At 30.8% G+C, this 24,502-nt stretch overlaps 3 protein-coding genes across 3 annotated transcripts; all 3 read left to right on the top strand.

Moving 5' to 3' along the window:
- Nucleotides 1-7,367: 7,367 nt before the first annotated feature.
- On the top strand, nucleotides 7,368-7,917 carry LOC121117009 (uncharacterized). Its single transcript, XM_040711333.2, has one exon. The coding sequence runs from the start codon at nucleotides 7,408-7,410 to the stop codon at nucleotides 7,843-7,845; it is 438 nt and encodes a 145-aa protein (XP_040567267.1). The 5' UTR covers nucleotides 7,368-7,407; the 3' UTR covers nucleotides 7,846-7,917.
- Nucleotides 7,918-14,452: 6,535 nt separating this feature from the next.
- LOC121117010 (cuticle protein 19.8-like) lies at nucleotides 14,453-15,922 on the top strand. The gene has a single exon (XM_040711334.2). The coding sequence runs from the start codon at nucleotides 14,479-14,481 to the stop codon at nucleotides 14,914-14,916; it is 438 nt and encodes a 145-aa protein (XP_040567268.1). The 5' UTR covers nucleotides 14,453-14,478; the 3' UTR covers nucleotides 14,917-15,922.
- Nucleotides 15,923-20,159: 4,237 nt separating this feature from the next.
- LOC121117011 (cuticle protein 19.8-like) lies at nucleotides 20,160-20,708 on the top strand. Its single transcript, XM_040711336.2, has one exon. It carries the CDS (start codon nucleotides 20,186-20,188, stop codon nucleotides 20,621-20,623), a length of 438 nt encoding a protein of 145 aa, XP_040567270.1. The 5' UTR covers nucleotides 20,160-20,185; the 3' UTR covers nucleotides 20,624-20,708.
- The last annotated feature ends 3,794 nt before the right edge of the window (nucleotides 20,709-24,502 follow it).

Here is a 24,502-nt window from a genome sequence, read left to right as displayed (position 1 = left end):
TCTAATAAAAGATATTGTCATCACGACTTGCTCCTGTTTCCAAGTAGGAGTCGATGCCGTTATTGACACAAAAGGCGACTATATAGAATTGTAATAAAATACTTTATTCAGGTTTGATTTAGCATTGGTTTTTATTACAATCGGATGATTAGTATAGTGGGGAAAAAAGGGCAGTTGTTCTGCAATGAAGGTCTCACCCTGTAAAGTCAAACACAGAGATTCAAATAACATGAAATGACGATATGTTAAAAAAAAGAAGCAGAAAATTAACGTGGTCACCCTGACAATTTGTAGAATATTCGCCAGAAATACAGCTCAGCTGTCATGACGTTTCATTAAATTAGCTACGAGGAGCCATAAAGCTTTAAACTTATACTTCACTTTATTTCTAGGGATGAGATGGTGTTAGGTTATTTTATTCCCAGTACATTTATTCATTCTTTTCATTCCTATTAATTTCATTCACTTTGAAGGGCGATATTTAGTAGCGTCATATGGTTTATATTTCCTAAAGCTTTACACCAAGTAGTGAAACGAGTACGAAAACAATAAACAAGTGAAAAATGTCTTGGTCAGAATTTACTTTTTTATCCACCAGGGACATTATTTGACTATTATTTCTATAATAACAACTCTAGCTATAAACTAAAATTTATTCGTGTATTAATAAAAATAGCTAGATTTGTTTCACAAATGTAGAAAGTAGAATACTGAATATATTCTAATTCTATTATTAACTATAGTTTGGTTATTTTAGTAATAAATTATGTGAGGTGATAAGATGAATGTATGAGAGTATTCCTAGAATGACCGACTTTAACAGCTCTGCAACATGCCCTTCAAGGGAGCATAGAAGCTTTAAACAATATCAAAAGTAATTTTAGGGAATAACTCTGAAAGTCAATTGAGGAAGGCTGGGCAGCCGGATCTGGAGATGAGTGATGAGACATCGATGACTAGTGATGGATGGGAGACGCATATGAACTATGTATGATAATTACACTTTGGAAAATAGAAGAAGATTCTGGTTAATGCCACGATTTACTTGTATTTCCCAAATTATGAATTTTATCCACATATCGGAATTCCATTCTTACTCACTATTATAATTTTATGATATAGTTTCTAATCCATAAACACCATATATCATTCTATCCGTGTCCCATCTATCACTAGTTATCACTCATCTCCAGTACATGCTGCCGAGTGCCAAGGCCTGCCTCTAGTTAATTTTAATATATATTTTATATTTCTTATTTGGCTCAACAAGCCATCAATACATGAAAAATTCCAGTTACTAACAGTCCTAAGGAACTGTCCCAAGGACGGATGGTCTTAAGGACTGGTCCCAAAGACTGAAGGTCCTAAATGTCGATAGGGCCTGTCCTAAGACTGGAATGGACCGAATAAATAAGGACCCACACGACACTAGCCAGGTTAGTTATTTTATGGGTCCAATTAAAAAATGTTTTTGTGTTCACAACTTAGTGGGGAACAAAATAATGATGTGTTTTTTCATTAGTGGTATATTTGATTGCATTAATATCGTTTGATTTTGTTTGATATCCTAATTATTTGAAGAATGACTAAAACATGCAAAGATTTTCAGCCTAAAACTTTTTATATTAAAATTATAAGGTTCGTGGGGTTAGGATGATTAAATTTTCTAAATGTCGGTGAACATGAAAAATATGATAACTTTGAGAAACAACATATCTGCTGACCAAGATGACAATAATATAAAGAGTTTCTCTGATAAAATACAAATTCTGATTACAAGAAAGTTCACCAAGCTCTTTTCACAGCTGGAAAGTTAACTTCCCTCTTTTCGCCTAGAGGAAAGTGCATCCCAAGACAAGGAACTAACATGGTATTTATATAATATTAAAAATATAGTTATTAGGAAAGGGAAAATGAGTGAGTTATAGGGACTGTTTGAAGTACAATAATTGATACTAGTGCGATGGTCGTATTACAACCAACCATCTTTTTAATTTTTTAGAAGTGCGAATATAAACAATAAACCTTAGATCATGATCCAGACTTTGAAATTTTGGAAGATATATCTTGTCACTTTATGATCAATTTTGAAATCTGCGTACAAAGTATACAGGGAGCGGGGATCAAATTGTTGCCTACTTTAAACCTTGATAACTTGAAGACGACATTATCAAATAAAAAACCGGTTACCAAATAGGAAAGCTATTCTCGTCAGCTGACGATACGTAGTTCAGTTAGGATCATGCCGTCATCATATGAGGAGAGCTATAAGTGGAACGAGGAGCTTTCGAGATCTGCCGTAGTCATGGCATTGGTTAATTCAACGATTGCTTCAACCTTAGGAGTGAATTTACGGACTGTTCAGCGTATCTATAAGAAGCTAGAGGACACCTGGGATGTTGATGCCACCATAAAGGGGGCACCCAAGGAGGAGGGCACTGACAGGAAGGTCAGGGACACCGACTTTGTCGAGAAGGTGAGGAAGATGGTTGAGGATGACCCTACCAGATCCTTGAAGGCCATGGCGAGGGATCTGGGCTGCCATGAGAAAACAATAAGGGACTGTGTATCTGAGGATTTAAGTTGCAGGAGCTACAAGATGCAGGTTGGCCAGATCTTGACCCAGAAGGCAAAGGACAACATGCTGATGAAGTCAACAAAATTGCTCAACAAGCTCAAGCACCCAAAGCAGCCTGGGATGCTGTGGTTTTTCTCTTATGAAAAGAATTTCTGTCAAGATCAGAAGGTCAACAAGCAGAAAAACAGGTGGATAGACACATGCACCAGCCATGTGAGGAAGGTAATGAAGACCAAGTTCCCTGCAACTATCATGGGGTTCGGGGTGGTCAGCAGTGAAGGTCATGTTACGCCTCCCCACATGTTTGAAACGGGTCTAAAGGTTAATACAGAGGTCTACCTGGATGTTATGGAGAAGGTGGTTCTGCCCTGGATCCAAGGGGGCCGGAGACAGGCCCTGGGTGTGGCAACAGGACTCAGCACCCTGCCATGTGTCCAAAATCTCCATGTAATGGTTAACCGAGAACTGTTATGACGTCGTAACCAAGGATTTGTGGCCTCCTAACTCTCCCGACCTTAATCCTTTGGACTATTTTGTCTGGGGCTATGTCGAGAGACATACCAACAGACATCCCCATAGCACCAAGGGCAGCCTGATGGACTCCATCAAGGAGGTATTCGGCAACATGGACAATGAGATGGTCAGAAGAGCCTGCGGCCGGTTCAGAGGCCTATTGATGCCAACGGTGATTATATCGAATGAACAGCTACTCTATACCTATATGCTCATCATAGTTTTTGATTTTCAATAAAAAAGTTAAAAAATGTATATTTTGTGTTGTTTTTTGTAGAAAAATATTTTGGCGACAATTTGATCCCCGCTCCTTGTATTATATTTTTGGCTTCATTACATTGGTAGAAGTTTTGACCTGATAATTTTTCCTCAGTATAATTTACAACATGAACAACACTCATAATATTTTTATCAAATTTGTCGATCTATGAGTTCTCTAATTATTTCAATATTCCAAAAAAAAATTCAATCTTACAATAGCTTTTTCCAGATTCTGAGAAGTTATTTTTTAGAAAATATTATTTTCTTGTGATGTAACCTGACGACCTCCTTTTTTGAATGGATGCATTACTAGAAAATTTCTACCATTCACTATGTATTTTTCAATGTAAGGGATATCTTTATCAAGCTTTTATCTTCGAATTGTCCTTCGAATTGTTCTTCAAAACTGTCATTTCTTTTTAATTTAAAATACATAAAATTTTATGCAATTAAACTAATAACTATACATGTGAAATAAGTAAGGTAAAAAGATAGTTTGATTATATTTTAATAAAATCAAATTTTTAGATATAAAAATATATGACAATTATACTGTAGCCCTTTAGATTTATCTCAAAAAGAGACTTGATTTAACTTATGTCTTTGCTTTTTTGTGAGAAGTTGGGAATATAGTAAGTATATATTCTGAATGATACTGATTTTTACTGTGTTTGCTAGATATTAATTGGAAGCCACACATGAAGACATAATGTCCAGGATACCAGTCAGTTTATCCTATTGACATTTTTTGTCATAATTCAGTCTGTTCTGGATTGCAGTTAGGAAAGGATGGGAAGCTAACACTTTTCTAAACTTTTATCCACCGAATGTACTCATTTAGGAAAATAAAAATAACATAAAGCTATGTTGCAAATTATGTTTCCATCAGTAGTTAAGGGTTAAATAAAGTTTATGGTTAAGCTTAAGAAATATCAGTTTTTATTTCATTTAGGAATTTCTTTATTAAGATAATTATTACATATATTATGGAATTATCAAGTTCTTGTATTGAAGTTTTTTGTTTGTATTTGTATTTTTGTATTATAGAATAAAGTACTACATCGTAGAGGATTTTTTTCATTAAGATATATTCCCCAAATATTGTATTCCCTGGGATGAACTTTCCTTGGGGTGAACTTGCTTCAAAGAACTTGTTTTGGGATGAACTATCCTCGCGAAGAACTAGCTTCGGAATGAACTTGACTTGGGGTGAAAAGAGGGAGGTGAACCTTTACACAGGGTGTGGATAAGAGCTTGGTAAACTTGCCTTTGCTGTAGAGTCTTACAATTGTAGGGCACAAATTTTGTGAACCCTTCCTTCCAAAAGATTATCAGTTTCTTACTTTATATGCATTGTCACTATTATTATCTTTGAAATTATCATAAAAGTGGAGATTTCGAAGTATTATTTATAACGACGTGAATGTTGGTTTCAGGAAGTATCTTATACATGCGTTTCGGTGGTAATATCTTTATCAACTATAAATTAAGTATCAGAGTCATTTAATAAATTGTCAATGTCCTCTTTGGCAGGAATGTTTACTTCGTCTAAAATGCTATAAATTTGGTCAGTGGTCGCTAATAGTGCTACTAAAAAGGTTAAACTATCTTTTCATTGTTTTCTTTCAATTATCTAGTTTATGCACCCCTCCAAATTCAATGATGAAGTTGTCATAAAAAATATATGTTTGTCCATTGTACAAGTTTTGCTTGCTAATCTGTCCACAATTGAGGTGTACTTTAATATGAATTTACTCAAAAGAAACAAAAAACAAAAGCCATTTGTCAAAGTCTAAACTTTATGACGAATAAAATGTTTTTCTTGCTTAACCATACTTAAAAAACAAAACAAAAACAAAAAAATAGTAAAAGTATACTTTATAAAATAATTTCTCACATTTACGGGTTTTAGTACTAAAAGTTCCGTTCGATGTAAATTTATTCTTGTTCCCAAACCGCGATAAGCGGGTAGCCCCTGTATTTTTACCAAACTTGAAGAAAGGAATACATAATATGTTACTTTTCTACAGGTTTCTAGAAGCCATATGAATTGTTCATACCATTAATATTAACATGACTTTAATCTAGAACTTGGGTCTCCACAGGATTATATTTTGGGGAGTGCTTGGTTTTTTGATTTTTTTTTTTTTTTAATTGAAAATTAATTTTTTTGGGTAAAAATTTCAAATATTTAATTTTTGGGAAAACATATTCAAGAATCAAATTAAAATTATTAAATTTTTTGAGAAAAAAAACCAAAAATTGAAAGATATTCTCAAAAAATTAAAATTTTAAATATTCATTTTTTGGCGAAAAATTTCATAAATTCATAGCTATGCACAGAAACTTAAACTTTTTGGACATCCATTTGAAAAATTAAATTTTCTAGTAAAAGGTAAACATTCTTTCATTTTTTTTATTTGGGAGGGGGATACAGGCCATCCACCCTGTGGACACACATGTAGAACCAATTTTTTCTGGGGAAAACTATAGTTAAGCTAGGATGATATGAAAACTAGAGTGATTAAGCAAGATTTCGTAGTTGTAAAGGCAATTTAATAGAGATCACTTGCTCTAAAGATACATCTTTAAAATCTTAAGTTGTCATTATCCATATTAGTTTTCAACCGCTGGGAGAATCATATAATATTTCCCTTACTTGTCATAGCAACATTTTCGCTGCAACACTCACGCTGATAATAGGATACGAACAAAACAATCACAAACCAACTCAAATTCCTAAAAACTCTTCAAAAGAAATTTATATGAACGCGTATTAACACCGATCAGATGAACTTTTACTTTTTGATATGTTTTCAATGGTCCTTTTAATTTTATGATAAAGAATAAGAAAATACAAATTTTGCCATGTTTGAAAGTTATGCCCCCTCCAGCCCTTCCCCCGTGTAGCATGGGACCTTATAGAAAAGTGGTTCTCAAATGTGGCTAACGCGTACCCGTTGGGTACTTGGAGGCACTCCAAGGGTTGCTTGAGACTTCGAAAAGAATATTTTACAGGTAGTATATTACTCAAGGCTGTCTACAAGTGGTGGGCTGTAGCCTCCCCAAATCCAAGAATTTTTGTTTTTTACTGGAAAATTTAATATTAGAATTTTTTTATTAAAAATTTTATATTTGAAATTTAATTTAGTTCTTGGTAAATAGATATGGATTTGTGCATTTTTCTCCAAACAATTTAATACTTGAAAATTTAAAAAAAAAATCACATTTATATTTTTTTTTGAGTAAAATTTAATTTTAGGTAAACAGCTGTGGATTATGAATTTGTATTTCAATAACCCTAATTTTTTAATAATAGATATTGATGTTATAATTTTTTCAAGAGTAGTTAGAGACTTCTGAAATAAATTTCCAAAAAAATTATTTTTTTGTGAATTGCTGTAGAATTTTGAAATTAAAAAAAAATATATAACTTAAAAAAAAATCCAAAAAATTGAATTTTTCAATTTTTTTGCTGCAAAATATAATTTTTGGATTTCTTTTCAAAAAAAATTTTTTTTTCAAATTCCAAAAGTCCAAGCCAAAAAATAAAATCATGTGCACTCCACTGAAGCTAAAAATGCTTTGTGATGGTTAGGGGGCTATTGGGTTAAATAAATATTTTGGAAATTATGATCCGCATATTTCGTTCATAAGAACACTAAGCTATTAAATTCTTTGTTAAACAATATTTATGGTAGTGATAAGTTTTGTTATTTCAATTATGAATAACGATATAAACCGAAAAAACAAAAATCAAGTTTAGGGAACACTGTAATAATAAATATACTTTAAGGAATAAATAACGTTTTTTAAACGTACATATCTTATAGAAGTTATTATTATAATTTTTTTTTTTGCAAAACCAAAGATAAATTTTTCCTTACATAATAATAATGCTTATATTATGAATCTGTAGACATATTCATAGAAAAAAAAAGGGTGAGGCCTGCGCTAAAGCAACAAATACCCGAATATTTTTGAGCATATGTATATAAGGAGGAAGTATTTCCTATAAAAAATCACAGTTTCAGTTCAAACTCCAATCAACAAAAATGTTCCGCTTCGTCGTTGCTTGTACCCTCCTCGCCTCCGTTTTTGGAGATCATTCCGCTCCTCATCCAGCTCCCTATCATCCAGCTCCTGCTCCTTACCACCCAGCACCTGCATACAAACCCACTCCTTATGATGAGTCACCCAAGCCCTATGCTTTCCAATACGGTGTTGCTGATGACTACTCCGGAACCAAGTTCTCTGCTGAGGAAAACTCTGATGCCAAGACTGTCGCTGGATCCTACCAAGTTGCTCTTCCCGATGGTCGTGTCCAAACAGTCACCTACACCGCTGATGACTATGCTGGATTCGTCGCTGATGTTAAATATGAAGGTGTCCCAACTTACCCCAAGTATGAACCTAAGCCTGCTTCCTACAAGCCAGCTCCTTACAAGCCTGCTCCCGTTTACCATCCTGCCCCTGCCCCATACCACGCCTAAGAAGGAACTTTTTGTTTGTGATATATTTATTTATTCATAATTTTTCAATTTTATGATTGAAATATATTTATTTTTGTAAAAAAATTGAAATTTGTTATTGTCTTACTAAGTGTTTTAATATAGTAATAACAACACGCTTTACAATGTTATTTTATCTTTGACACTTTGATATGTCTGGTACTATTTTTGAAATACAGAATTATGAAGATACTATTATATACATATATTTCTGGCCTAGGCTACACTAAGTTTCGACAGGTGCAATTTGACATTTCCTTTGGTAAGTTTCACATTGTTGTAGCATAATCGTGCTCTGAATGTTTTGACGTACGACCATTATTTGTGTTGTTTACAGTGACTTGAAACAATTAATTTTACAACAAATTAAATTAAGTCGTGAACATTTTCGTGCAATCATTTTTCAAAATTTTCGACGTGAATTATCACGACAAGAGTGCAATGATGAACTTAAATCTTTTTTTGGCAATGAAGCACCATCCTATAGTACTGTGAAAAACTGGTATAATGAATTCAATTGTGGCCAACGCTCGCTCAAAGACAAATTCCGTGAAAGTTGTCCAAAAATGGCCGTTGACAGAACATTGATGCCGTGAATGAACTGATAATGAAAGATCGTCATGTGACATACCGTGAGACAGATGCATCCTTGGGCATTTCTTCCACCAGCATTCATTCGATGTTACATGTACACCTTGACGTAAACAAGGTTAGTTATTGTTGGATCCTACACAATTTTACAATTGATCAAAAAAAGGGTCGTGTCGGTTGGTGCAAAGAAATGTTGAAAAAATACGCTGGCAGACCTCAAAAGACGTATATTAGATCCTCACAGGTGAAGAATCGTGGATCTATGCATATGAGCCCGAAACAAAACAACAATCGAGCGTGTGGGTCTTCGAAGACGCGCCAAATCCAACGAAAGTTGTTCGTGGAAGAAACACTTCTAAGCAAATGGTCGTCTGTTTCTTTGGCAAAACTGGCCATGTTGCGACTTTTCCACTTGTTTATCGTAGAATGGTCCATCTGGAGGGGAACATCACAATTTGTTGGCCCGAAGTCTTCGGAGAAATTTGAAAAACTAACAAGAGAAGACAAATAATTGCTATCATGACAATGCAAGCTCTCACACATCCACTCAAACCAGCGCCTTTTTGACCGACCATAACGTCCAATTGATGGGGCATTCGCTGTACAGCCATGACTTGGCACCCAATCACTTCTTTTTATTCCTGCACATAAAGAAAAAAAATGAGTGGTCAACGAATTTCGTCGCCAGAAGATGCTGTTGAAGCATTTAAAAACCATGTTTTGGAGATGTCTCAATCGGAGTGGAAAAAAAGCTTCGACAATTGGTGTGAACGCATGCAAAATTGTATAAATCATGCTGTAGAATACTTTGAAAACAATAAAATCATTTTTCATGATAAATATTCGCATTTTCATTATTAGGCCAGAAATATATATTGCAGTCTACGTATCAGGTATAAAAAAGTCATTTTTACTATCTATACATGATGTCAGGTGCTATAGTTAAACATTAAAATATTGTTCAATTAACCATGCTATCTTTTAAAAATTTACCAAAAGCAAAAAGTGAATAAATGAGAAATTTAGACATAAAAGTGATTTTTTATTGATCCCATTTTCTTTCTTTTTTAAGATAGATATACTCCAAAATAGACTTAAAAATTTGAATTACGTTTTTTGAAGCCAATATTATTAATTTATATCATAAATATGGTTACATTAAAAAACATAAAGTCAGTTTTAATGCGTCAAGTCTTTGTTTATAGTTATATCACATGTCTCCGAGTTAATTTTGTTAAACAGGACTAGATTCTTTTATTACTTATATACCGAAACGTTAAATATAAAATGGTGATGTGTGAGGGGAGTGGAAGGTCTCTTATTCAGCTTATAAAATGTCTAAATTGTGAATAAATTAGTCTTTTGTTAAGCAACTGGGATATTAAACATATCAAGATTAAGATAAATCCTTCTTATTCATTTAAATCTGCATTTTATGACCTATACTTTTCAGTATACACCTGAAACAATACCATTTTTTATAAAATATATTTAAAGCACTGAAGGTGTTATATGCTAACTTTTTTCTTACACAAAAGAAATAGTAGCCCCAGTACACCCAACCAGTGATAGCGATTGTGTTTGTGATGCGTTAGAAAATATAAGTATAATATTTTTATGTGAAACAAGGTGTACATATTCAATTAGATAAATTTGGACAATTTTAAACCTTATCAAAAACATAACCAAGAGCATGGTTACTCAACCTGGGTTATATGAACTGCTGAGAGCATATTTGTCCATTTCAGAAGGTATATTTAAGGTTTTAATAAAAAAATATATACAAATCAGTTTATAATCTGTAATTCATATAAATGTATTTTAAATACATAAAATTTAGTTAAATATAAATCTTAAGAGTAATATTTTAAATATTTCTAAACAACTTAAAGTACTCGTTATATGGATTCTTTTGACAAATTAGAAGAACTTTGGATTAAATAGTTACAATAGTAGCAATTGCAGGACTTTATGTTCTAGTATTGCTCCTTTCTACCTTTTCGATACACTTGCGTATTTAAAACAAGTACAGGTCAAATCTAAAATTAACTGAACACGATGTTCGATGTCCTGTCATAAAAGTAACTCCTGGAATAGATTAACTTGCAAATCAAGAACAAAATCAGGGATCTCATTAAAACGATTAAAATATCTACTATTTGAGTTCAGTTTGTTTCATTTTTCGTATAGATGGCTAATTAATTTGGAGGTGTAAGAATAGATTGTATAGTTATAATACAGAAAAGTAACAAATTCAATAGAATTTTGTTACTTACTTGACTTTTTTAGTTTAAAAAAATAGGAAAACGCAATTATTTATCGTAATGAAGAAGAGGTACATGGTAATAGACAAACTGGCGAACCCTGTTCTAGGGAATGGGTTTTCAACAGTTTTTGAAATTAGCCAAAATGAGATGGAACATTATTTTCCTGAATTTTAATTTTACAGTAAATAATTTAAACATAATAAAATGTATTTACGTTTAAATATTTTTATTTATACATTTAATAATTGTAATCACTGTAGTTTTGTATTAAATTCTGAGTAATTTTTTTCAAAGTTTGCGTCCAGACTGGTTGTGGCCATCCTCATTATTCTGATCGAAGCCTTAATAAATATATGCTTATCAAGGGAACAGTAAACACTGAAATCAGCCATTCCAACCATTTTACTAGTGAATAATATAGCGTGTAGGTAATGTTATTTGTTGTAAAGGGGAGCAATTATCTAAAAAAAATTTAAAATGCGAAATTACATGTTACAATATATATTTGTTTTTGCATATCAAATAAGGTAAAGGTAAAAAAAGGCAAAATAAAACATGGTAGAATTAGGTGACACTAGTTTATGTTCTAGTACAATCAAGATCTTGCCTGGTTAAAGACTTTCACGCTTTTTGCTTAAATAAAACGGTCCATCAGGACAATTGTAGGAGTCATATAACTAATTATTTATAATACAAATTTAATTTTATTATTTCTAATCCAGCAAAAATTAGCTAGTTGATCATTTAATATCATATTATTTTTTTTTTTAAATCGGATCGGGTTACCAAATTTTAAGAAACCCTGTACTTGTGGCCTCTAAAAACATCTCGTGTACTATTATGGATAATGATTAATTGCATAGGTCAAATTATCTATGAATGATTAAACATCTAGATAGACAATAGGTATGCAACCTTCATCTCACCACTATGTAAATAAATTAATAATTATACAACGTTTAATTGGGTAGAAGTAAGTGGTGGTGGTTTTTGACACATGTTTTTTAGCAACAGCTCATTTGCACGAACCATAGGATGATTTGTATAATGGAATATTATAAGGGTCCTTAATGCTGAAGAAAATGGTGGTGGTGGGTAATGATTTAACCTTGGGAGAAGCGATTTACTGTTATAACCCGGGGGCGGGGGTGCATTATATGGTATTATGTTATAAGGGGCCCTTCATACTGAAGATAGTGTTGGTGATAGTTTTTATCCCACTTAAAAACCAGCTGTCCACCTGCACAACCTGTTGGATGAGGTAGATTTTGCATAATATAATTGGGTCTCTCGTTACAATGTCTTATAATACAATAGTTTTATTGTCCGAATACAATATGAATATCAATGGAAGTGCACACTATTATCAAATAGCTGCAAAAAAATTGAATTATAATCAAATTCTTTATGATAAAATTGTTTGCAATGAATTGTTTGACAATCAAATTCACTACATTCATTTTACGTGGCCATGTAAATGAACGTAAAATGACAACTCTGGTTGAAATTTAATTGATTACCCTTGTGTTTCGCACATTGCCTGTAACATATAAATATATATAATGTGAATGTCTGTGTGTGTCAGTCTGGGAACCACGGATAAACCAATAAATGGATTTTTTGCAGAAACTTTTCATGTCGCTTGTTAAGACTAAAGAGACAGGTAAGGTAATAATTTTTTTGGCTCTTAAACTAGCATTTTCTAAAAACTATTTTTTCCTAACAAAGGACTACTTGATATAAAACAAAAAAATAATTTCTTTAAAATTCTAAGAATAATTTTTGTTGCATGTTGGTATATATCTTTACACATTTCTTTAAAAGAGATTATAAAGTTTTGAGAAAAAAAGAACAAGAAATTATTCTAAGACAAAGGATTTTTGTAGGTATGTTACAAAATGCCAATATCAGATACGAAAAAAACTTAAAGGAGATTAGGTGCTAATCTATATTACTGCTCAATATGTAAGGACATTGTCTTATTCTTTAATTATTTTTTTTCAATTACAGGTATTTCAAAGTAACATCTTAGCACAATACTGTATTTTGTCATTTCTGAAAATTCTATTCAATTCTCTTTATGTTTGAGAAAGTTCTGCTTCTTTATTGAAATATAACATTAGAATACCGACTTTGGTGTAGGCTAAAGCAAAAACAATAGGAAAATTCCAATGATAAATTCATTTAGAAAAACAGTTCTTAATTAATTTTGATTTCTTAATGTCCAGGGCAACGCTGGGCAAACCTATTTTAGTATTCCATGAATCAAGTAGTAGTTTGTACTACAGAATCCATGCGACCGTTGGGGCCATGGGATGTATGGCTCCATTTCTTTGCAATTTATATAACTCTGACAATTCTTGGTAATATTACTATATATTAATTCTATTTTGTCACAGAATAGGTTGAAAAAACAGCCAATAGCCAACACTTTAGTAACATAATACTGATCAACTATTGTATCAACAATATTTAAGTCTTTATTTCAACTATAAATCATGGAATCAATTTATATGAATTTGAACATAACTTGGTGTGGAGCTTACCGTTGAGCAATGAATATGTACTTATAAATTTATATTAAATCATTTCTCTCAAATCATGGTTCAACATTTTTGCTAGCATTTTCGATGGTGGAAATTAATTTTCTAATTTATTTTATTTTATTTTATTTTTTTTTGGGCAAGAACGTCTATTTATTATAATCTTACTTAACATTAACAAATTCCATAAATGTTTTATCAACTTAATCAATATTTTTAATGAAAGAACTTTATTTTGATTTGAGAAACATAAATCCTATAAATATTTCCCAGCCAGCCTTTCAATTAATTCAAACATAATTGTAAATGTCATTATCCTTAACCTTCCCAAATTAACCGAATGATTGTATGGATAGAGGGCAGATTTTTTTATTCCCAACTAAAGGAATTTAGAGATGTATTAAATTATTCTATAGACAAAAAAATGAGGCATAAATAAATACAATTTCAATAAAACTCAAGATCATTATAATGTTTTAGACTGTTTGAGTATCCAAAGTAGTTGGTTGGGTTACAATTTGGTTGACTTCATAATGATAAGAAGGATTATATTCTTCAATACTATCTGAGTAAAGGAACTCTGATAAAAAGTTTTAAAATTTAGTAAAGTAATGTTGAAATTCAAACTTTTGCATTCCTTCAAAAGTAGATAATTTTGTTTAAAAATGTCTATAAATATCACAAACCAGTTTTAGAAAACTGAAAATTTTCAAACATAAGTTATTAAAATACAAAACAAAATCAAATAAACAAATTATCCTTCAAATAGAGAACCCGAGTACAAACGAAAAAATAAAACATTGAAGAAGTGTATGTATTTTGTGACCTTACACCTTAAACATTACATTTAAACTAGACTATGTTTTTATTTATAAATTATAAAACTTTTGCTTTTAAATATAAAAAAAGCTTGAATGATTACGAGATAAACCAACTTTTCCATTAAAATTTGAAAATTGGGTGAAAAACTGCACATACTGGGTCGAAGAAATAATATTCGGAGTTAGAATAGAAGGTACTAAATTAGTTTTAATAAATTTTAATATATATCTTATGTCTTACATGATGAAAATGTACATAATTTAAAAAAGAAAAAAATCCATAAAGGCCGGCGTTAAAGCAACACTTACCCGGATATTTTTGAGCATATGTATATAAGAAGGAAGTATTTCCTATAAAACTCACAGTTTCAGTTCAAACTCCAATCAACAAAAATGTTCCGCTTCGTCGTTGCTTGTACCCTCCTCGCCTCTGTTTTTGGAGATCATCCCGCTCCTCATCCAGCCCCCTATCATCCAGCTCCTGCTCCTTACCACCCAGCACCTGCATACAAACCCGCTCCTTATGATGAGTCACCCAAGCCCTATGCTTTCCAATACGGTGTTGCTGATGACTACTCTGGAACCAAATTCTCTGCTGAGGAAAACTCTGATGCCAAGACTGTCGCTGGATCCTACCAAGTTGCTCTTCCCGATGGTCGTGTCCAAACTGTGACTTATACCGCTGATGACTATGCTGGATTCGTCGCTGATGTTAAATACGAGGGTGTCCCAACTTACCCCAAGTATGAACCTAAGCCTGCTCCCTACAAGCCAGCTCCTTACAAGCCTGCTCCCGTTTACCATCCTGCCCCTGCCCCATACCACGCCTAAGAAGGAACTTTTTGTTTGTGATATATTTATTTATTCATAATTTTTCAATTTTATGATTGAAATATATTTATTTTTCTAAAAAAATTGAAATTTGTTATTTTTTTACTAAGTGTTTTGAAATAGCAATAACAACACGCTTTACAAAGTTATTTTATCTTTAAGACTTTGATACGTTTTTTACTATTTTTGAAATATGGAAATATGAAGATATAAAACATCATACCTACTATCTACACATGATGTTAGGGACTATAATTGAACATTAATATATGGTTCAATTACACATGCTAAATTTTAAAAATGGAAAAAGTTAATAAATGATAAATTTAGACATAAAAGATTTTTTTATCTTTTTTTTCTTTTATAAGAATATAAATATGTTCAGAAATAACCAGTAAAAATGTAATTAGCATTTTTTATAAATCCAAATATATGAATTTTTATAATAAATAAAGTTCATTTTTAAAGAAACACGATGTCAAATATCTGTTTATAGTTGTATCATATAACTCCAAGTTAATTTTGTTAGACGGGACTACATAAAATGTATTAATAAATCCTTCGTTAATGGGTGTTTATTTAACACAAAAGACTAAAATATCCTTGTACTAACTATTTTGTGAGTATCATATATTTCCCCCACTTTCTATGTCAATAATGTTTAATCTATAGTTTCTGTCTCATTTTTAAGGGATGCTACTGTATTATTACAACTTACCCAAAGTTTAAACCTTAGTTTACTCCCCCCAAGCCCGCTCCCGTCTACCACCCTGCCCCTCCCCCATACCACGCCTAAGGAGGAACTTTTTTTTGATATATATTTATTTATTCATAATTTTTCAATTTTATGATTGAAATATATTTATTTAACAAGAAAAATTTGAAATTTGTTATTTTTTTCATAAGTGTTTTAAAATAGTAATAACAACACGCTTTAAAATGTTATTTTATCTTTAATACTTTGATATGTCCGGTAATATTTTTGAAATACAGAATTATGAAGATACTTGGCCTGTTATATATATTTTTGGCCTAGGCTACAAAAAGTTTCGCCTGGTGCAGTTTGACATTTCCTTTCGTAAGTTTTGACATTGTTGAAGAAACATAAAGTTAGTTTTAATCTGTCAAGTATCTGTTTATAGTTAAATCACATATCTCCGAGTTAATTTTGTTAAACAGGACTAATTTTTTTTATAACTCATATACCGAAACGTTAAATATAAAATAGTGATATGTAAGGGAGTGGAAGGTCTCTTATTCAGCTTATAAAATATCTAAATTGTGAATAAATTAGTCCTTTGTTAAGCAATTTGGATATTAAAAATATCAAGATTAAGATAAATCTTTCTTATTCATTTAAATCTGCATTTTATGACCTATACTTTTCAGTATACACCTGAAATAATACCATTTTTTATCAAATATATTTAAAGCACTGAAGTGTTATATAATAACTTTTCTCTTACACAAAAGAAATATAAACCCCAGTGCACCCAACCAGTGATAGCAATTGTGTTTGTGATGCGTTTGTAAATATAATATTTTCAAGCGAAACAAGGTGTACATATTCAATTAGATAAATTTGGACAATTTAAAACCTTATATAAAGGTAAATATAAGGTTTTAGTAAAAAAATATATACAAATCAGTTTATAATCTGTAATTCATATAAATGTACTTTAAATAAATACAATTTAGTTAAATATAAATCTTAAGAGTAATATTTTAAATATTTCTAAACAACTTACACTATTCGTTATATGGACTATTTTGACAAATTAGAAGCACTTTGGATTAAATAGTTACAATAGTAGCAATTGCAGGACTTTTTATTCTAGTATTGCGCCTTTCTACCTTTTTGATACTCTTGCGTATTAAAAACAAGCACAGGTCAAATCTAAAAACAACGGGACACGATGTTGGATGTCCTGTCATAAAAGTAACTCCTGGAATAGTTTAGCTTGCAAATCAATAACAAAATCAGGGATCTCATTAAAACAATTAAAATATCTATTATTTAAGGTGAGTTTGTTTGATTTTTCGTCTGGATAGCTAATTAATTTGGAGGTGTAAGAACAGATTGTATAGTTATAATAAAGAAAAGTCACAAATTCAATGGAATTTTGTTACTTACTTGACTTTTTTAGTTAAAAAAAATAGGAATACGCAATTATTTATCGTAATGAAGAAGATGTACATGGTATGAGACAAGCTGGCGAACCCTGTTCTAGGGCATGGGGTTTCAACAGCTTTTGAAACTAGCCAAAATGAGATGAAACATTATTTGCCTAAATTTTAATTGTACAGTAAATAATTTAAACATAATCAAAGTCATTGACGTTTGAATATTTTTATTTATACATATAATAATTGTAATCACTGTAGTTTGGTATTTATATACTGAGCAATTTTTTTCAAAGGTTGCGTCCAGACTGGTTGTGGTCATCCTCTTTATTCTGATCGAAGCGATCATGAGTGAATTTAGTATTAACTTTATTTTCATCAAATTCATTCAGAGTGAACAAACTTTCCTTCTTAATAAATATATGATTATCAAGGGAACAGTAAACACTGAAATCAGCCATTTCAACAATTTTACTAGTAAATAATATAGCGTGGATGTAATTTTAGTTGTTGTAAAGGGGTTCGATGAATAAAGTAACGGTCAAAACAGTTGGTGGAAATTGATTCCCTCACTCCCAAAGTTATTGTGTAGTGGTTGTCAGTCTTGCCCTAATACTACAATTTAGTCTAACTACTCCAATATCAAATGCATTTAATTGTTTTATCATATCGTTACAAAATTGGTCGCTGACTGGACTTGGCCCCCGCCTTGCCTACTGTTAATTACTGATTTTGAGCAATTATCTAAAAAAAATTTAAAATGCAAAATTACGTGTTACAATATATATTTGTTTTCGCATATCAAATAAGGTAAAGGTAAAAAAAGGCAAAATAAAACATGGTAGAATTAGCTGACACTAGTTTATGTTCTAGTACAATCAAGAACTTGCCAGGTTAAATACTTTCACCCTTTTTGCTTACATAAAACGTTCCTTCGGGACAAATCTAAGAGTCTTATATATAATTATTTATTATACAAATTTGATTTCCTTATATTTAATCCAGCAAAAATTAGCTAGTTGATCTATTAATATTATACTTTTTTTTAAAGTAGGATCGGGTTTCCGAATTATAAAAAACCCTGTACCTGTGGTTACAAAATGTCAATATAAGGTGCAAAAAACTTAAAGGAGATTAGATGCTAATCGATATTATTGCTCAATACGTAAGGACTTTGTCTTTTTTCTTAATTTTTTTTTTTTTTTTTCAATTACAGGTATTTAAAAGTAACATCTTTGTACAGTACTATATTTTGTAATTCCTGAAAATTCCATTCAATTCTCTTTATGTTTGAGAAAGTTGTGCTTTTTTATTGAAATATAACATTAGAATACCGACTTTGGTGTAGACTAAAGCAAAAACAATGGGAAAATACCAATGATAAATTTGTCATAACTTCAATAATATTAAAGCAACAGGTTTAAAATAAAAATATGGAATTTTGATTTATTTTGTAATATACCTAATTTTTGACAATAATATGGAATTTGAAGAGAGCAATAGTTCAACAAATAGTGTTTGAATATTTTTTCTTCTCTAAATCTTATAATATCAGTTAAACATGAAGAAAGAATAATTATTAAAATTGTACAGTCTTTATTTTTTGTTCTTTATTAAGCAAAAGAGTTCTTAATTAATTACTTAATGTCCAGGGTAATGCTGGGCAAACCTATTCTAGTATTCTATGAATCAAGTAGAAGTTTGTACAAATGTACAGAATCCATGCCACCGTTGGGGCCATGGGATGTATGGCTTCATTTCTTTGCAATTTATATAGCTCTGACAATTCTTGGTAATATTACTATATATTAATTCTATTTTGTCACAGAATAGGTTGAAAAAATGGCCAATAGCCAACACTTTAGTAAATAAAACAGATCAACTATTGTATCAACAATATTTAAGTCTTTATTTCAACTATAAATCATGGAATCAATTAATATGAATTTGAACATAATTTGGCGTGGAGCTTACCGTTGAGCAATGATTATGTACTTATATATTTATATTATGTCATTTTTTTTAATCATGGCACAACATTTTTTGCTAGCATTTTCGATGTACGAAATTGATTTTCTAATTTTTATTTTATTTTTTGGCAAGAACGTCTATTTATTATAATCTTACTTACTAAATCAATACTTCAAATGAAAGAACTTTATTTTGATTTGAGAAACATAAATCCTATAAATATTTCCCAGCCAGCCTTTCAATTAATTCAAACATAATTGTAAATGTCATTATCCTTAACCTTCCCAAATTAACCGAATGATTGTATGGATACAGGGCAGATTTTTTATTCCCAACTAAAGGGAATTTAGAGATGTATTAAATTATTCTATAGACAAAAAAAATGAGGCATAAATAAATACAATTTCAATTTAAACTCAAGATCATTTTAATGTTTTAGACTGTTTGAGTATCCAAAGTAGTTGGTTGGGTTACAATTTGGTTGGCTTCATAATGATAAGAAGGATTATATTCTTCAATACTATCTGAGTAAAGGAACTCTGATAAAAAGTTTTAAAATTTAGTAAAGTAATGTTGAAATTCAAACTTTTGCATTCCTTCAAAAGTAGATAATTTTGTTTAAAAATGTCTATAAATATCACAAACCAGTTTTAGAAAACTGAAAATTTTCAAACATAAGTTATTAAAATACAAAACAAAATCAAATAAACAAATTATCCTTCAAATAGAGAACCCGAGTACAAACGAAAAAATAAAACATTGAAGAAGTGTATGTATTTTGTGACCTTACACCTTAAACATTACATTTAAACTAGACTATGTTTTTATTTATAAATTATAAAACTTTTGCTTTTAAATATAAAAAAAGCTTGAATGATTACGAGATAAACCAACTTTTCCATTAAAATTTGAAAATTGGGTGAAAAAACTGCACATACTGGGTCGAAGAAATAATATTCGGAGTTAGAATAGAAGGTACTAAATTAGTTTTAATAAATTTTAATATATATCTTATGTCTTACATGATGAAAATGTACATAATTTAAAAAAGAAAAAAATCCATAAAGGCCGGCGTTAAAGCAACACTTACCCGGATATTTTTGAGCATATGTATATAAGAAGGAAGTATTTCCTATAAAACTCACAGTTTCAGTTCAAACTCCAATCAACAAAAATGTTCCGCTTCGTCGTTGCTTGTACCCTCCTCGCCTCTGTTTTTGGAGATCATCCCGCTCCTCATCCAGCCCCCTATCATCCAGCTCCTGCTCCTTACCACCCAGCACCTGCATACAAACCCGCTCCTTATGATGAGTCACCCAAGCCCTATGCTTTCCAATACGGTGTTGCTGATGACTACTCTGGAACCAAATTCTCTGCTGAGGAAAACTCTGATGCCAAGACTGTCGCTGGATCCTACCAAGTTGCTCTTCCCGATGGTCGTGTCCAAACTGTGACTTATACCGCTGATGACTATGCTGGATTCGTCGCTGATGTTAAATACGAGGGTGTCCCAACTTACCCCAAGTATGAACCTAAGCCTGCTCCCTACAAGCCAGCTCCTTACAAGCCTGCTCCCGTTTACCATCCTGCCCCTGCCCCATACCACGCCTAAGAAGGAACTTTTTGTTTGTGATATATTTATTTATTCATAATTTTTCAATTTTATGATTGAAATATATTTATTTTTCTAAAAGAAATTGAAATTTGTTATTTTTTTACTAAGTGTTTTGAAATAGCAATAATAACACGCTTTACAAAGTTATTTTATCTTTAAGACTATGATACGTTTTTTACTATTTTTGAAATAATAATTGAATATAATAAATAAAGTTCATTTTTAAAGAAACAGAAAGTAATTTTACGATGTCAAATATCTGTTTATAGTTGTACATATAACTCCAAGTTAATTTTGTTATACGGGACTACATAAAATGTATTAATAAATCCTTTATTAATGGGTGTTTGTTTAACACAAAAGACTAAAATATCCCCTTAAGGCTTGAAAAGAAAAAACAGAGGATTCACTTGTATTTTTTTTATTGAAATTGTGAGACTAAATATAACAGTACGATTTTTTTTGTCTTGTACTGGGGAGGTTTATTCGTTATTTTTTAAAAGAGGTTTATAAAATAGGTGTATTAAAAAATACCTATTAATTTTTTTAAATCGATGGCTTTAGTAATGTGTATGTTGCGCTGTATAAGTACTATTGGTTTAAATAAATGGCACTAGAAACATAATATTTTGTACTTAAATGTCATTTAGACTATTTTGTGATTGTTTAACTTAATAATGTTTTGGATCGTATTAAAGATAGACGCCTTGAAAGGGAAACTACGACATTCTTTTTTTATTAGATAAAGGTCAAAATCCAAGTTAGCAAATTATGTACAAAAATGTGGATGAACCACGCTCTTGAAGGACAATTGTCAAAAATGTGGATAAAATAATGGAAATCATCAAGTCCGGCTTTAATAAAAACACTGTTTGAATTGTCAATGAGAAAAACATTAATAGAAAAAAAAATAGATTTTTTTTAATACACCATAACTAATTTATTTGCAATTGTATCTGGAAGTTTTTATATAATAACTTTTTTCTCACAAAAATAATTAGCACCCCGATCTTTACCAAAGCTAATACGCCCCAGCGGTAGTTAATATTTTTTCATTAAAATACATTTTACAGGAAATATATCTATAAAAATAAAAATATATTTTATTTTTAAGCGAAGTACGATGTACAGAGTCGGTTTGATAAATTTCAATAATCTTAAACCTGATCAAAAACTTAATCTATAGAAGGTTTCCCAAACCTGGGATACATGTACCCCTGAAAATATATCTACTATCTCGGGGACTACATTTAAGATAAATGAAACAAAAATAAGTTTATAATGTTGATTTTTTCAAAATAATATATATTAATGTATAAATATATATATTTCAGTAGTGATATTTTGAATGTTTCACAACAACTGAAACTACTTTTTATTTGGATTCTGGCGACAAAATATATACATGTTGGGTTTAAATGTTACAATAGTACAATATGATTGCAGAACCTGCTAATCGAGTAATTCTACCTTTTCGATACTGTTGGGTATTAAAAACAAGCAAAGGTCAAATCTCAAAATAACTGAAAACGATGTTCGATTTCCAGTCTTAAAAATTATTCCACGAATATATAAACTTACAAATCAGGGATATCACTAAAACGATTAACATATATATTGTTTAGGTTAAGTTTATTTTATTTATTGTTTTGTTTTTGTATAGAAAGCTAATTAATTTGGAGGTGAAAAAAAAGTTGAATGGAATTTTGTTATTTAAATGGTTTGTACTTTAAAAAAAAATAAGAATACGCAGTTATTTATCAAAATTATAAAGCGGTACATACTAAGAAAAAGGTTGGAAAACCCTGACCTAAAGCATGGGTGCTCAACAATTTTTGAGGTTAGCCGAATTGAGATGAAGAGATAATCATAGAGGCCACACTTATGAAATATGATTGGCCTTAATTTTTAATTATACAGTAAATAATATAATCATGATCAAAGTCATTGACACTTGAATATTTTTATTTTATTCATTATATAATTCTAATCACTGTAGTTTCGTATTAAATTCAGAGCAAATCTTTTAAAATTTCTGGTTGTGACCATCTTCATTATTCTGATTGAATTTATCATGAGTGGGTTTAGTATGATATTGGTTAATTTAAATTTATTTGATAAAAAATTGGTTAATAATACTAAGCAGCGGTAATTAGAATTGGTGGCAATTTATTATCTCACTCCCAAAGTTACTAGCTAGTGGTTGTCAGTCTTACTATACAAACACAATTTAGACTAACTATACCAATATTAAATGCACTTTTTGGAATATAAATATTGTTAATAAATAAATCACGTACCAGACTTGGCCTGAAGTGTGGCCTATTCATAATCCCTGATCCAAAATAATTATCAATATTTTTTTAGATGTGTGAGATTAGGTGTTTGAGAATATATTTGGCATCGCTATCAAATATACAACCCGTGTATAGCTGAAATAAATAAGCTAAATATGACATTCTAGAATTAAAAAACGCGGATTAATGTTCTAACTTACCTGATTACTCAAAGAGCAAGTTTATGATAGCTACAATAGCCAAAAAAGGTAACATAAGTACATAAGCCAATTTTTGTCACCCACTTAAAACGATCCATCAGGACAAATCCTGGAGTATTATACTTAATTAGTTATAATCTAAGCTTCATTTTATCCAGGAAAAACTAACTTGTTCATCAGTTAATATTTCCTACTTTTTTAATGGTCGGAAAATGGAATATGGAATAAGAAAACCCTGGACCTTACGGCTACAAAAATACAGCCCGTAAACTATCAGGGAAATTGATTAATACATGGGTAAGACTATCCATAAATTACAAAAAATAGGGATTGACAAGAGTAAAAAAAAATAATAATTATTCTTCCATTTCTTTGGAAAGTGGGAAGTAAATGATTTATCATAATCGCTGAGATAGAAACGAAACTGTCCATCATCTAATTAAGGTTTCATTATTTTTAACAAATATTGCTGCAAATTGTTTTTTTAATATAACAAAATAAACAGTATAGTTATATTAAAAAGGTTGCATAATGTGAACATTGATTAGTATATCCGGATGTAAGATGGTAGTCTCAAAAGTTTCCAATTGAAATGTGTGATTTTTTGTAGAAATGGAAAAAAATTGGGTATCAATCCGTCATTAAATATTTGTTGTCCAAAATGGATAAAACATTTAGTCACATCTATTAAGTATCCTTTGACAGTTGCTCAACAGTGTTCCAACCATTTTGGACAAAAAATATTTAATGTCACCTCGATAATCGATTTTGCCTATTGTCATAAAAACACTCCCATAAACTTACTTTCTCGATTGTTACATAACAATTTTGCATCCAAAATGGCGGAAACGTTGGTGAGCAACTGAAAACAAATCTTTGAAAGATGTTACTAGCTTTTAATAACGAATGCTGCCACCTGCACGATCAGATCGGAAACTTTTGATATACAACCCTGCTAAAATAATCCATCAACTAGCTTATGAATATTTTTTTTTATAAATATTAACATAAATACTGAAATTTCATATGATTTATTTTTTACATACATAATCCAAATAATTCTTGGGATCTCGGTCAAAAAATTTCTTAGAAAAGAGAAACTGTAGTTGACATGTGTATGCAGAAATTTCATTCAATTATTGAATTAATTCACCACTAACGAACCAATGGTAACCATTAACTTAGTGCAAATACTAATCTTATTTGATAAGGATTTTTGTTTCCCGTCACAAAAATATTTCTGCTTGAAACAATCAACAAACTGACTTTGTCAAAGTTTAGGGCCTCTTTAAATTATAAGGTGTGATCAATTTGAAAAAAAATTGAACTTTTTGGTCAAAATTGAGTTTTTTTGGACATCTACGACACTATTAGAAATA

Source organism: Lepeophtheirus salmonis, unplaced genomic scaffold, assembly GCF_016086655.4.
Source record: "Lepeophtheirus salmonis unplaced genomic scaffold, UVic_Lsal_1.4 unplaced_contig_650_pilon, whole genome shotgun sequence".
Classification (NCBI taxonomy): domain Eukaryota; kingdom Metazoa; phylum Arthropoda; class Copepoda; order Siphonostomatoida; family Caligidae; genus Lepeophtheirus; species Lepeophtheirus salmonis.
Note: the sequence above shows the minus strand (reverse complement) of the source record. Positions and strands in the feature narration are given on the sequence as shown.

What these genes read in the sequence shown, in the direction of transcription:
- LOC121117009 (XM_040711333.2), top strand. Translation starts at nt 7,408, where the DNA reads ATGTTCCGCTTCGTCGTTGCTTGTACCCTCCTCGCCTCCGTTTTTGGA.
- LOC121117010 (XM_040711334.2), top strand. Translation starts at nt 14,479, where the DNA reads ATGTTCCGCTTCGTCGTTGCTTGTACCCTCCTCGCCTCTGTTTTTGGA.
- LOC121117011 (XM_040711336.2), top strand. Translation starts at nt 20,186, where the DNA reads ATGTTCCGCTTCGTCGTTGCTTGTACCCTCCTCGCCTCTGTTTTTGGA.